Source organism: Alnus glutinosa, chromosome 12, assembly GCF_958979055.1.
Source record: "Alnus glutinosa chromosome 12, dhAlnGlut1.1, whole genome shotgun sequence".
NCBI classification, from domain to species: domain Eukaryota; kingdom Viridiplantae; phylum Streptophyta; class Magnoliopsida; order Fagales; family Betulaceae; genus Alnus; species Alnus glutinosa.
In genome coordinates, this window is record NC_084897.1 from 17307535 (window position 1) to 17321938 (window position 14404).

The 14404-nt window shown below is 36.3% G+C and overlaps 2 protein-coding genes across 2 annotated transcripts in view; one reads left to right on the plus strand and one right to left on the minus strand.

Moving 5' to 3' along the window:
- The window catches only part of LOC133851400 (probable inactive ATP-dependent zinc metalloprotease FTSHI 5, chloroplastic), a 32439-nt gene extending 24198 nt beyond the window's left edge, over positions 1 to 8241 (plus strand). Inside the window, exons 12-19 of the mRNA XM_062287812.1 lie at positions 1482 to 1664; positions 2759 to 2878; positions 4183 to 4368; positions 4511 to 4585; positions 5472 to 5531; positions 5918 to 6025; positions 6868 to 6948; positions 7908 to 8241. Coding sequence (XP_062143796.1) covers positions 1482 to 1664; positions 2759 to 2878; positions 4183 to 4368; positions 4511 to 4585; positions 5472 to 5531; positions 5918 to 6025; positions 6868 to 6948; positions 7908 to 7982 — 888 coding nt within the window. The 3' untranslated portion in view covers positions 7983 to 8241. The remainder of the gene's footprint in view (positions 1 to 1481; positions 1665 to 2758; positions 2879 to 4182; positions 4369 to 4510; positions 4586 to 5471; positions 5532 to 5917; positions 6026 to 6867; positions 6949 to 7907) is intronic.
- Positions 8242 to 8910: 669 nt separating this feature from the next.
- Positions 8911 to 12476, minus strand: LOC133851114 (leucine-rich repeat receptor-like protein kinase PXL1). Its single transcript, XM_062287429.1, has 2 exons — positions 9588 to 12476; positions 8911 to 9488 (listed from the first exon to the last, which is right to left on the minus strand). Exons 1-2 carry the CDS (start codon positions 12229 to 12231, stop codon positions 9091 to 9093), a joined length of 3042 nt encoding a protein of 1013 aa, XP_062143413.1. The 5' UTR covers positions 12232 to 12476; the 3' UTR covers positions 8911 to 9090.
- Between the last annotated feature and the right edge of the window lie 1928 nt (positions 12477 to 14404).

Below are 14404 nucleotides of genomic sequence, written 5' to 3' on the forward strand. Positions count from 1 at the left end.
TCCATTTAGAGTACTTCCTCTATCCTCAAGAGCGCTTCATCTTTTATAAAATTTTTCTTACTTATAAAAAAAAAAAGTTGAGAAAGGCTGACATTACTAGGGACTTGGAGAGGACTTCTCTTTTCGAAGATGTGAGCTTGAGGTGGAAATGTAGGGATCTTTGGTTGAGAAAGGGAGACAAGAATACTAAAATTTTCCATTGTCTGGCTAATTTGAATAGAAGAAATAACAACGTTGAATCCTTAGTTGTTAATGGATCCATCTCTTCATATTCCACATAAGGGAGCATATTGTGTAGTTCTACACGTCTTTATTCTAAACAATTTCGTTGGCGGCCTAATTTGGATGACCTTTCATTTAATTCTTTCGGTGCTAAGGAGGCTTTGTTGTTGGAAAAGCCTTTAAGGAGAGTGAGGTCTTGGGGGTGTTGAAAACTCTAAATGGTGATATGGCCCTGGGCCTTGATGGTTTTTCTCTGGCTTTCTTCTAGACCTGTTGGGAGGTCCTAAAAAAAGATATTATGAATGTCTTTCATGAGTTTCATGCTCGAGGTAAGCTTGAAAGGAGCCTCAATGCTACATTTTGTTTTTAGTATTTTTAAGTTGATTGATTAAGCTCGGTGCGGTTTTAGTCAGAAGTTGTGTGAACTAGAAGGTTTTCCTGCTTTAATAAAATGATGGGGCTTTATGGAAATTATGTTCTCACCTTGGTTACATTTTGTTTTATGATTCTTTAAATCTTCGAGAGTTGTTATCTTTGCTTGACAAATATAGATTGCAAACATAGCTTACTTTGTTTTTGAGGTTTGCAATACGAATTTAGTTCATTTAATCAACATGAGCTAAGCTACTTATCAAAAAAAAAAAAATAAATAAAAAAAAAAAAAAAAAAATAGTCAACATGAGCTAAGCTGCCTTTAAATTGTTATAGATCCTTGATTACTGTTTATTGCCTTTTGACCCTCAAACCTTAGATCTTGTAGAGATATATAATTGGTGTCAACAACAGCATTATCCTATGGCCTGCATAACTAACCAGATCCCCCTTTCCGCATCCAGAGAAACACTTTTCATACTCATTTATGATTGTTTACATTTTTCTGGCCCTCTTAATATTGTATAAGAAGAAAAATTTTAGATTTGTGTTCTTTCTCTTTGGATTAGAGGTATTCTATATGCATCCTGTATACTTTGGGTTGCGTCCCGCTGCGCTTTTTGAAATATACATTACTTATATAAAAAAAATATTGTATAAGAATGACTGTATCATGTCAATTGCTGCATGCTTTCTTCAGTTCTCTCTTATAAGTTCTTGGATCCAAACATTTATTTTAGGTATATGCCATAAATTGTCTGATTTTTTTCTTTTCTTTCTTTAGTGAGGTTTGTTTACTATTTTCAACCGTGTCTAATGCATGTTATTCTTTTCTTTTTCTTACAATTACTTTTCCTAAATGAAGCATAACTTTACTGCTTTTGCAGACTTTCAGTCGTATTGTTCCCAAATGGGTACGGAAAACCAAATTTGTGAATATAGTAAGCAAATTGCTGGTGAATCATCTTGGACTGACATTGACTAAAGAAGATCTGCAGAATGTGGTTGATCTAATGGAACCATATGGTCAGATAAGCAATGGAATAGAACTTCTAAACCCTCCTCTTAATGTAAGGAGCTATCTAGTACATCAAGTATGAATGGGTGACTGCATTGCTTCTAGATGTCATCTTAATCTGTTACTTTTAAGTTTCTTACTCCATTTCTTAGTTTAACTATTGTGCTAGTCCGAACTTCTATTATCTACAATTTTCTTAATCTTACTACTATATATATATATATATATATATATATATATATATATTTTTCTTCATATTATTCCTGAGAGAATTGGCTTGTTTTTCCATCAGTTTATTGCAAATTACATGGTGAAGTTTGTCTTATTTTCGTTCTACCTATTTCTATTGCATTGTTAGTTTGTTCTCATTGCTGTAACTAATTGTCAAGAAGTCACTGGAAAAGAATTGAGAATTTGAATTTATTAACAGTTGTGGGTGAAGCAGATAGGTCATTTTCTCCTGTTGTTCTTTTAACACATTTCAAAACCTTCCTAAAAGGCACCTTCTTTTGGGAGGGGCTTCCAAGAATCAGAACCTCTCTCTTGATTGATTGTATATATTGTATGCTCTGATTTTGGGTGTGGCTTTTTGTTTTTTCTTAGGGTAAGTAAATGATGCCTGGGTTTCCAAAAGTTAACAAAGACAAAAGTTTGTAAAGCTGTATAATTGCTTAATAGGGCTAAGTGCAAATGCCATGTATATCTGTTCCATCAGTAGTGTATATCTCATAAAGCTGGATGAACTTTATTGTTTCTTAGATTTCCTACATTTTAAAATGAAGCACAAATGTTTATGTAATCCCATTCCTCCTAGGATTTTATATTTGATTGTAAAAGGTCAGATTGTGCTTTTCTACGTCTCATAGTGGAAAAGAATAAATTTTGGATTTGAAATGCCTAATCAAATCTTTTATTTCTCTATTTATATATCGGATATCTCATCTTGTTGGTTAAATCCCTTCCTGATGATGTGCTGCTAACAAGGCCTACCTATTCTCCCAATGCAACCAGGACTTTTATGCATTTTGAAATTTTCAAAATGATTCTTCTTCAGGGAGTGTGTTGTACTTTTCATACAGGAAGATAGGTTCCTCCTGTTGCTCTACAAGTTTGCAATGTACTGATAGGAGTTTAATTATTTGCCAGTGGACAAGGGAGACCAAGTTCCCCCATGCTGTTTGGGCTGCTGGTCGTGGTCTTATTGCTCTTCTATTACCAAATTTTGACGTTGTAGATAATCTATGGCTCGAGCCTTTGTCTTGGCAGGTTAGTCATTTTCACATCATCTGAGTTTATGTGTCTATCATATGTTCCGTGTGTAACTGCTCTAAAGTTTCTATGCCTATGTATAATTTCTGGGATTTTCTTGCCTCTTGGAATGGCCTATTCAGACCTCTAGGCATGACCGATATAGGTATTGTTTAGATATTAACTATGAAAACTGTAGTTGCTAGCATTTATCACATGCTATGTTTGCTTAATTTATTACCCCATCTGTCTGAAGTTGTGTCACGTTTGAAAAAACACAAAGATTAGGCAGACTCAATTAATGCATTGCATTGACACATTATATGTTTGGTACTGTTTTTCAAAAATTGCCCTTGTATAATTTGGATCGTTTTCTTTCATGCATTTTTATCTGTTTGAAGTAAGCATGGTGTTGGAAAGTGAAAATTGTAATGCTGACTTTTAAAATTGACACTATTTTTGGGTTGGACTATAGTCGAAAGTGTGTACCACCAATGAAAGGAAAAAAAAATGGAAAGTATGATTCTCAATTTGGGACAGAGGAAGTATTATTTTTGCAACTTTTTTAGTTTATAACTTTAAATGGCTGAAATGATACTTTTCTTGTTAATAGTCTCGGATATTTGGTGATATGATTTATGATATCAGGTTGGTAATGTAGTAAAATTATGCTCATTTTTATTGTACTCGCAGGGAATGTACTCATAAAGTTAATACAGTACTTCCTACTTTAAAAAATTTTGATTTTGGTAACCTTGAGGTACTTTTATTGCTTAGATTGGTTATGGAAGATAGGGAAGAGATGGAATCAGATGTCCCTAATGTGTTTGTGCACTAGACAAGGATTGGCCCATGCTTTCAAATTGCATATGAACAATAACAAATTGCATATGGAAAATAAATGTTGTTCTCCTTTAATAAGTAAAACCAAACATAATCTTCTTTGAGGTAGGTATAATCTTAATACAAGCCCCCTTCAGATAAGTCAATTTGGATGTGTTAAAAATGATTCTTAAGAGCAGGGGAATGCATTCAAGATTATGTATGAGCATTCAGTATCCTGAGATTTGTCTATCTAATAATTAGATTGACTTTGGAGATCAATAACAACCTTATTTGAACTGAGGCAAGGCCAGTACTTGTATTTGTATCCAGTCACTGCCCAAAGTTCTTCTCTCAGCTTCATTTTGATATTTATGGTAGTTGCAGTGCTTTTAGTCTCAGAAAAAAGGTGGAACTGTAACATTTTGGTGGATATGTACGTCTTTTTTTTGGAGGCTGCACTGAGTGGAGCACTGATTGCCTCTTACCCCTTCTTACAGGGAATTGGATGTACAAAAATCACGAAGGCAAGAAATGAAGGCTCTATGAATGGAAATTCAGAGTCAAGGTCATACCTTGAAAAGAAGCTTGTATTTTGCTTTGGTTCGTATATTGCAGCTCGAATGCTACTTCCTTTTGGGGAAGAGAATTTTCTTTCTTCTTCAGAATTAAAGCAGGCACAAGAGGTTGTTTCATGCGACACATTATGCTTCTGGAATATTTTTTTGATCTTTCAACGTTAATTCTATTTGTGAACAAGAAAAACCTATTGAACTTAATTTTGAGCTGCATAGGGATTATTCATTCATTCTTATTTGGGTGCAACAGATAGCCACAAGAATGGTGATTCAATATGGCTGGGGGCCTGATGATAGTCCTGCAATTTACTATCATAGCAATGCGGTATTCTCCTTTCTTTAAGTCTAAAACTAAATTATCACACTACTAAGTTGTTTCATTGTGACAGTCAAGTATATTTTTAGAGCACCTGCAAGATTAAGTAATGAGTCAGTAGAGAACACCAGAATTAGGGTTCTCCTGCTCATGTATAATATATAATTGCCACACATTTTACAAGTACATAAATGCCCTCCGATATTATAATCATAAAATAACATAAAAATAACACATCAACATGGCTTGGGATCATCGCATGTATTTTTTGTCGCATTGGAGGGACTTAATTTGATTGGATCATGCTTTGACGAAATGCCAGTACATTTCCGTTTCTTGCGGTGCAGCTGGACCAAACTGAAACCGACTGACTGTTGTTGGTTCAGTCAATTTGGTTAGTTGGCTTGGGGTGGCTGGATTCCATCTACCAACACCGTCGGTTCAGTCATTGGAATCCGGCCAATACTGACCTGCAGGATTGGTGCTCACCCATAGTGGTCGGTGTGCACACCTTAATGGTGATGATGGTTGCTCTAGCAATGCATGATGGCCACGCTGGTGCTGAAGAGATGGCCAAAATTGATTCTAAAATTATGATGACCCTGGATGTGACTTCTAACATTTGGATGAGCAGTGGTGATGACTGCTGCTGTTTTACGCGTAGTTTTAGTTTATGGTGGGCAATCTTGCCATTATATATATATGTATTTTTTTTTCTCGTTCATGAGGAAATTCTATATAGTTGATGAAGTTCAAAGCAAGTTCTTGACAATTATATTGGACGGAGGCTGCAAAGGACAATGTTTTCTTACCAAGCTGGACTCTTTTAAAAATTTCAAGGGCCTCATAGGTTTGGTGGTATTTTGTTTGACTTTTCATGTTTTTACTGGTGTAGGTTACAGCTTTAAGCATGGGCAACAACCACGAGTATGAGATGGCAGCGAAAGTTGAAAAGGTAAGTGTATGTTGTGATTTCCATTTTCTATAATGACTCTTCAGCTCTTACTCCCCCCTTCCCTTAAATGAGTGTCTTGCTTCTTTTTTGTTTCTTGTCCAACAATTATCTTATATCTAAAAGTCTGAACTTTAAAATTTTCACTTTCCTTTTATTCCTAAATGTGAAATGTGCTTAATGGAAATGTCAAAACACCAATAATACAAAGTCAATTGTGAGAGTATCTGAGTATTACATGTTTCTCCTTTAAAATGGGTGTTTCTTTTTCAATAAAGACTTCATTATGGGACAAAGGGAGCATGTGAGACGCCAAACACCAGCTATAAAGATAGTTATTTGCTATAAGATCGGTTACCTACCTTTAATTAATGCTCATTGTTTTGTAGTTGTATGATTTGGCATATTATAAAGCAAAAGAAATGCTTCAGAAAAACCGTCAAGTTCTTGAAAAGATTGTGGAGGAGTTGCTTGAGTTCGAAATCTTGACTAAAAAGGTAAATAACCATTATTTCAAACTGTTCAAATTATCATGTTTGTTGTATTATTTCCCTTAGGTTGTGTTTGACATTGCAATTTCGTAGATAAAAATGCGATTTTAAACCAAATCGCAAAAAATGAATCATATAGAATTGTGTTTTTAAAAAATTGCAATTTGAAAATGCAGAAAATTTGCATTTTCAAATCTCAGGCAAGTGAGTGCTTTTTTGAAAACGCAAAATTTTAAAGGCAAAACTGTGATTTTGCCAAACACTTAATTTCGTTTTTAAAAATCACGTTTTCAAATCGCATATTTTAAAATCATTATTTTTAAATCGCACTTTTGGAATCACAATCCCAAACGGACTCTTAATATGACTCTTGCGCCTTTTGAATTTCCGCTAGTCAATTGTTTTAAGTCTTTCTAACATATTTTTTTATGGGCTTTGAGAGGTTAATTTGGAGATCAAAATATCAAATTTTCTGTTCAAAATACGTGTGAGTATATATGTATACATATGTATGATTTCCACAAGTACTAGAAAAAAAAATAAAAATTAGCATGATAGATGGAGCTAAAATGCCTCCCATAGCATTGCTGAACATATAACTTTTGTGCAAGATGTATTTAATTGGATTCGTTAGGTCAAATCTGAGTTTTTGAATTTGATTCAATTACAACTAAATTTCATTGGCTTGAAAGTAGTGGATATATATATATATATAGTACATGAGTTTGTTGTACTCGATCCCCTGTTACCCCCTCCCATTTTAATTGTGACTGTTACATTTTCTGGATATCACTAATGACGGTTTTTAATATTGTTAATGTTATGATTGACTCTTCTACACATAGCAGGATTTGGAAAGAATGGTTGCAGACTATGGTGTGATTCGGGAGAAAGAACCATTTTTTCTTTCAAAATCTTGTGATAGAGAGGTATGTGCCAACTTATAATTCATTATTGGGATACTTGGTAAGTTATGATTAAAATGCTTTATTGTCCTAGTGGCTGATCCTTTAGGCAGTGTCCTCGATGTAGTGCATTCATATTAAGCCTTTGTCTTGACCACCCCTAGAAAAATAATAGTAAAATAAAGAAGAGTTCATAGCATCTGGAGTTCTGTCCCCTCACTTAGCATATAGATGTAAGAAAACCACTGACTTGACTGGGGTTCTCTGTGTTATTCTGCTGTAGAGCCTGTAAACCAAGCAGAATTTTCTGAATCCTACAGTTATATTAACAGGCCTGCACCTGACATTGACACTGTGACTGCTTTGAAATTATGGGATTGTGGTCATGAGAATAATTAATAATTTCAGAGTTAATCCTTGGAGAAGTTTGGAAAATTTTGGATAATTTTTTTTAAAATAATTGTGTTTTGAATAAGTGATGCATGATATTTAGAAAAAAGCAATGTCATCTTTCCATAATCATCATTACAAGGTTTTCTGCATGAGTTTGTAATTGTCAATAACTTTTGAGTTTTTGAATGATAGATGATGAATTTATCCCCGCATGCAAAGGAGTATCCTTTTCCTTAATCATTAACCCTGTCCCTCGTGATGGTAGGAATTGAGCCTAGGTCTTTTGTACAAAACCCATGTTAAAGTATTTATTAAATGATTACTTATCAAAAAAAAGTATTTATTAAATGATTAAATTCACACTTTCTCATTAGCTTAAGTTTTTGAAATAACCAGTAATTTGATATGGCATCGGAACAAAAGTCTTGAGTTCCGATCCTGACTCTACAATTTATCTTCCATTTTAATTAAAAATATTTCTTGTCTTAGGTCTCACTTGCTAAAGGAAATATTTCTCTCTCTCCCTCTCTCTCTCTCTCTCTCTCTCTCTCTCTCTCTCTCTCTCACTTTTGCCCTCCCCTTTTTGGCAGACATTGTCTAGTGGCTTTCTTGATGGTGGTAATACAACAGGGACTGCTCTTTTAAGTGCGCCAGCATCAGGCTAGGCTCAATGAGCATGCAGCTCTGAAGCTGATGCCTACTACAGAGTTTGCTTCTTATACATCATTCACGGATTATTCATAATGTAAACTAATCGCACATAAAGCAGTTTTGGGTTGAGAAGAGATGCCATTTTTCCTTCTCAATCATCTTTATTGCTTTTATGATGGGTTGAAGTCCTTCCTGCTCGCTTTTCTCTGCATTGTAACTTTAATTGTTAATAGAAATTACATATATTAAAAGCTTTTGTTTTTTGTGTGATGATGTTTATCATGAGTACTTGTATATATATTAAAATTTTGTATTTTTCGGTACATCATTATGGATTGGATCTGTCTTTCTAGTGGGTATCCCTAATTCTCTCATCTCTTGAACCTACTCATTCCATTTAGATCCAAAAGTGAAATGATCCTCTCCTAGTTCTTTTATTCCAGGTTGTGGGACACATTAAAATTAAGTGAGTACCCAAAATGAAAATAAAGAAAATATTTATGATGGTTTAAACAAACTTCTTATACGAATTTAAAACTTAAAACTTAAATAAATAAATTACAGAATATATATATATATATATATATATCACGTCACTATTCCACTACTATTTTACTATGCTAACATAACTCTCCTACCCCTAAATTAGCCCTGTTAAAAGAGAAAAATTCAACGGTGAATTGACAATGCAACATCAGTATAGTGAGATAGTGATGTGATATTGGTGGGTATATACCATTACTTCAAGAGAAAACTTAATAGCATCAATATATTTTGAATACACCCTCCTGCCCGTCCGCCCACCGTGCACAAAGACATTATTTTAGTATGTATATTCTAATTGATTTCTAATAAACAAAAACAGTCTTTGACATGGCAGTCAAAATCATGTTAAATAGGAGTTGGAGTGGTAACATTGCAATTTCTCAAGCAGTTGATATCATAAATGGAATAAAATTACAACATTATTGATTTGAGATAAAATAATTTTATATGAACGTTTATCTTCTTGATGCCTGCAACTGGACACATGATATCATGACATCAACTGGACTGAACAAAAAAGAAAAAGAAAAGAAAAGAAAAATATTTACTGAACAGCAGCCTGTTTAGAGATTGTTCCTACAAAAGAGCTATTACAGGGGAGGTGGAAAAGATTGGCTTCTCCTTTGTACCGTTGTGACAAATGCTTTTCCTTCTTGGCTTTGCCTCTCCAAGCATTGTTATGATGTCCCTCATAGATGGTCTGTCCCTGGGGAGCTTTGCAGTACAAAGAAGTGCGATTCGAAGGACGAGAAGCATCTCTTCTTGAACATGTTTGCAATCACCAGCTATGTTGGTGTCCAGTGCTTCTTCTAAGCCTCTCTTGTTTTTGATCTTCCTTCGAACCCATTCGAGGATATCGATTGATTCTCCAAATGCAGGATCTAGGGGCATTTTCCCAGTCACAAGCTCCATAAGAACCACGCCAAAACTGTATATGTCAGTCTTCTCGTTCACCTTCAGAGTGTATCCGTATTCTGTCATTGAAGAAAAGAAAGAAAGAAAGAAAAAAATGAACGAAAATTCCTCTAGTTTTACAAATATATATATATTGGTGTTCATGCAATGTAACTAACCAGGTGCAATGTATCCATAAGATCCAGCCACCATGGAAACTGTCACGTTCTTATGAACCATCATCCTTGCCAGCCCAAAATCTGCTATCCTTGCCTCAAAATTGTCATCAAGGAGTATGTTGTGGGACTTGATATCCCGGTGGATTACCGGCGGGTGGCAGCCGTGGTGGAGGTAATTCAGCCCTTGTGCAACGCCAACTGCTATGTTATATCGCGAAACCCAGTCCACCAACAACTTTCCGGCTTGCTTACAGTGAAGCGCCATCCCCAGGTTCCCGTTTGCCATGTACTCGTATACCACCATAATGTCGGTTTCGTTATGGAGATACCCTAATAGCCTTACAATGTTCCGATGCCGAAGCCTCCCTAGGAGATTCACCTCTCTCAATAGATCATCACTGTTTTCGACATCCGACCCCGTCCTCCATAGCTTCTTAACAGCAATGACTGCGTGTGGCCGATGGATTTCAGCCTTGTAGACTACACCAGTTCCCCCCATGCCAATGAGATTTGATTCTTTAATGCAAGCTAGTATGTCGCTGCTGGTGAAACTGATCCTCTGGAATGCGACTAGCCTCCAGGGCCATTGTTCATTGCTCTTCTTGAACAAATCATCAATGAAGCTGTTATATAAGTTCCATCTTCTATATAGCCACCTTCCAGAGAAAAAAGCTATTCCAAGAGATAAAATTATTGAAATTCCTACAATAAATCCCACTAGGATGTGTTTGATATGCATGTTAATCCTCCTTGGCCCTGATGGTGCGGAAAAAGTTTGAGAACATGGTGGAAGTATGCCGCCACAAAGACCGGCATTGCCCATAAGCTCATTAGGATTTATGGTCATTAAAAAACCATTTGAGGGAACAGGACCCTCAAGCTTGTTGAATGACAAGTTGAACATTTCCAAGGCTGGAGAGCTTCCGAAATTTTCAGGAATCCGACCAATGAGAGAATTGTTGGACAGATCAAGAATGGCTAATGTGGGCATGGTTGCAAGTGCTTTGGGAATTTCTCCAGTTAACTGGTTCTTTCCAAGGTTTAGATTCACCAGCTTTTGGCATGAAGCAATACTCTCTGGAATTTTTCCAGAGAAGCGGTTGTTTGAAAGATCGAGCATGGAAAGTGATGGGCAGTCTTGGAACTGATCTGGGATACTACCTTCCAGATTATTGTTGGAAGCAATGAAGCTTTGTAGATTCGGAATAGAGAAAATGGTGGAAGGAAGGGATGATTTAAGGTTATTCGAGGATACATCAATGAAAGAAAGCAATGTAGACAAGGTGATATCTTCTGGGATTTGTCCAGTGAGATTGTTGTTTGCCAATTCCAACCTCTGAAGCTTTGGGAGATCTCCAAAACCAACCGGAATGGTCCCCGAAATGCGATTGTTTTGCATCCGAACACGGATCAGCGACTTACATTTTGCAAGACCGATTGGAATGGGGCCGGAAAAGGAATTGTTGAAGAGGATGAGTTTAGTGAGATTGCCTGAATTACACAAACCTGGTGGAATCTCACCCGACAACGAATTCGACGACACATCTAACCATTGCAAGGGGGAGTTTCGTCCAAGATTTGCTGGCAAAGGACCTGTCAGAGAATTCTTCCATAGCTCTAGTACCTCTAACTTAGTCAACTCACCAAGCGTGTTTGGAATTGGACCAGTCAGTTGATTGCACATCAGATTCAAGAGCTGCAAGTTCTTCAATCCTTCAAGCTCAGCTGGAATCTCTCCTGAAATCTGATTATCGGAAAGATCCAGAAACACCAGTGACGTAATGTTTCCAATTTCTGGTGGAAGTTTTCCTGTAAAATTGTTTTTGTACAAATAAACTGTAGTAAGTTTTTTTAGCTTACTCAATTCAGGTGGAATTTGGCCACTGAGGCTGCCAACCGCCAAGTCAAGATACTTGAGATTTGTAAGGTTGCCTAGCTCCACTGGGATTTCACCTTCAAACTCATTGTATCCAAGAATTATAGTTTCTATGGAAGAAAGTTGCCCGAGCTCTCCTGGAATCTTTCCAGTGAGATTATTCCCAGAAAGGCCAAGGAACTTCAGCTTCTGCAAGTTCTTGAAAGATGCAGGGATTGACCCTTCAAAGAAGCTCCCTCTAAAATCGAGTATCTCAAGTGATGTTGCATTTCCAAGATCATCTGGAAGGAAGCCTGAGAAATTATTGCTGGAAGCATTTACTGAAGTCAGCCCTGAGGCACTTCCAAGACCTGTAGGGAAGTTGCCAATGAAGTTATTCTGACTGACATCAATGCTCTCCAGTGAAGTAAGATTGGATAGTGATTTTGGCAATGATGAAGAAAACCCATTACAGCAAATATTGAGAGAAGAAAGACTATGCAGGCCTTGAATGCTGTCTTGTACATAACCACTGAGATTCATGTTGGAGAGATCAAGCTTCTCCACAAAACCTTTGAAGTTGCACCAGACTCCCGTCCAGTTACAATGGGGTGAAGGTGAACCTTTCTCAACCATTTGCCAATCCTTCAGGTTATCCAAAGGATCGACAAGACTAGATTTTATTGATAGCAAGGTTGACAATTCATAATTTGGTAATGTTTGAGTGCCCACAGCAAAAACCAGAGAGAGGCCAATGCAACAGCAGAAGAACAGCAAGTGGGTTTGCATTTTGTTGTTCTTGTGGTTTCCTCCCTCTTAATTGTGTGGCATTTTAATATTTTTTTTGGCTCTGTGGAACAAAGGAGCAAGAAGGTGGCAACAGGTAGTTATATGAATTTGAGAGAGAGAGAGAGATATTAGATTATTGTGTATCCGTGGGATCTTGGGATCTGCACCAGCTAATAATCTGCAACTCATGACTGTAATGCTTTGGACTTATTGGAATTATTGTAGACATTGAAACATGGAGAGAATGTGTTTGCAGTGACTGCTCATCATTAAACTTGGGTTTTTCTTATCATTTGATTATGGTCAATCGAAGTGGGTGATTAACAAATAACGATGCTACACTTTCTTTCTTTTCTTTTTTTCATTTTCATTTCTTAATTTTTACGGGAAAATGAACTTGCATCCCTACAATTTGCCTTCTTTTTGCTTTTTTATTTGAAATTCATTATCGAGATTGAACTGTGTAACTTCCCTACCTTATTTCTATTCAAAAAGGTATCCTACCTATAGGAAGAACAAAGGCATACTTTTTCTCATGGGTGACAATTCATGCTCGTGTGTCGGATTGAGGCATGGGCATAAGATTATATTGGTCAATGCTAATCCGACCTATTTAATTAAACGGGTTAGACCCTTCAATATTAACCCATTAATTTTGTGTTGTATTTGTGTCGACTTTGCGAGTTGTATAAAAAATTGTCAGCCCTATAGTTCCTTCTTTCACTTGACTTGCCTCGATCACTTTCCTTCTATTTCATAACAAAAATAATTAACCATACAGTCCACCGTAAAAGAAATCCTCTGACTAGTCCCTTTTCTTCTACATTTGGTTCACTTTCTCCCTGCATTAGCCTTACAGTCAAAGCATCATTGGGTGCTGTCATTATCTTCCTCATCGTTGCTGTTGCTACTTAATACAAAACAAGGGCATGGATAAGTACTTAACCGATTTTACCATTCCTTTATTGCATGTAATTCAATTTTAGTTAATGTTAATAAATTTATATATTTATGAAGGTGATTAAATTGTCCTCGAACCTCAATATGATTGATGGACAGAAGAGAATCTCATCACGTTACAACTGGGGGAAAGATTATATAAACAAGAGACAAGTTGGAACTTTCTCCCATGAAACACAGAAGCAGATAATGGAAGGAAATGTTTTTGAGACAATCATTGTCTGCGCCCACCAAACACCATTCCTTCCAATAAACAATTGCAGCCCATTTCCTAAGCCTCCACATGCACTGCTCTCTGGCTCTACGCAAATTATTTATATCTAAAAAGTACAAGAATCCCGTATGAAAGCCAATATTAAAAACTTGTGCAATTAAAGGGTAATAATTGTAGCCATTTAACATGGTGGAGATCTGGAAGCCATGTGGAAGGCCAGCTTCCTAAGGAAAGGACTCAAATTCCTGATCATTGATCACCTTGCCTTTGGAAGGTGCTTACACACACATCTCTCTCTCTCTCTCTCTCTCTCTCTCTCTCTCATCAATTTTATGTATATATACATGTTTTGCTATATTTTTGTACCCATTTGGGAATCCATAAGGAGGAACAAGATTAGGTGCCCCACATGGGCTTATGCTAAAGCCACCACAACCATTAATCATTCCATCTTTGTAGGGGGATGGGGGAATCAAATTGTGGGCAGCATATGAATTCAATGGCGGTGGTTGCCCTCCTCCAGCAGTATCTCCAATTGACATATTCAATTACTATAAGCACTTGAAAAGGACAAATGATGAAGAAAAAAATAAATAAATAAATAAATGTAACAAGTACAAATTTTTCTGTGTTATGCAAATTTAACTGATGGTTAAATTATGTATGGATCATGTCATCGTCTTTGGCCACAATTCTTCTGATGGTTAGATCACTCATTTATTTGAAAAAAAGTTAACGAAGACAATTGTTCAAACTTTTTTTTTTTTTTTTAATTGAATAATGAAAGAGTTCCAAGAGAGAATCATTCACACTCCTGATCTGAATGGAAAAAAGAGTGGATGATCCTAAAAATGAAAATGGGGTGGGTTTCCCAATAATAGACCCAAAAGCTTTTGCTCTTCACAATTCTTAGTAGACTCACTAAAATAGTCAATTTTGGTGAGCTAATTTGTTGAAATTGTCCAAAATGAATCCTCAGTAGCTTCACCAATTTGGCAA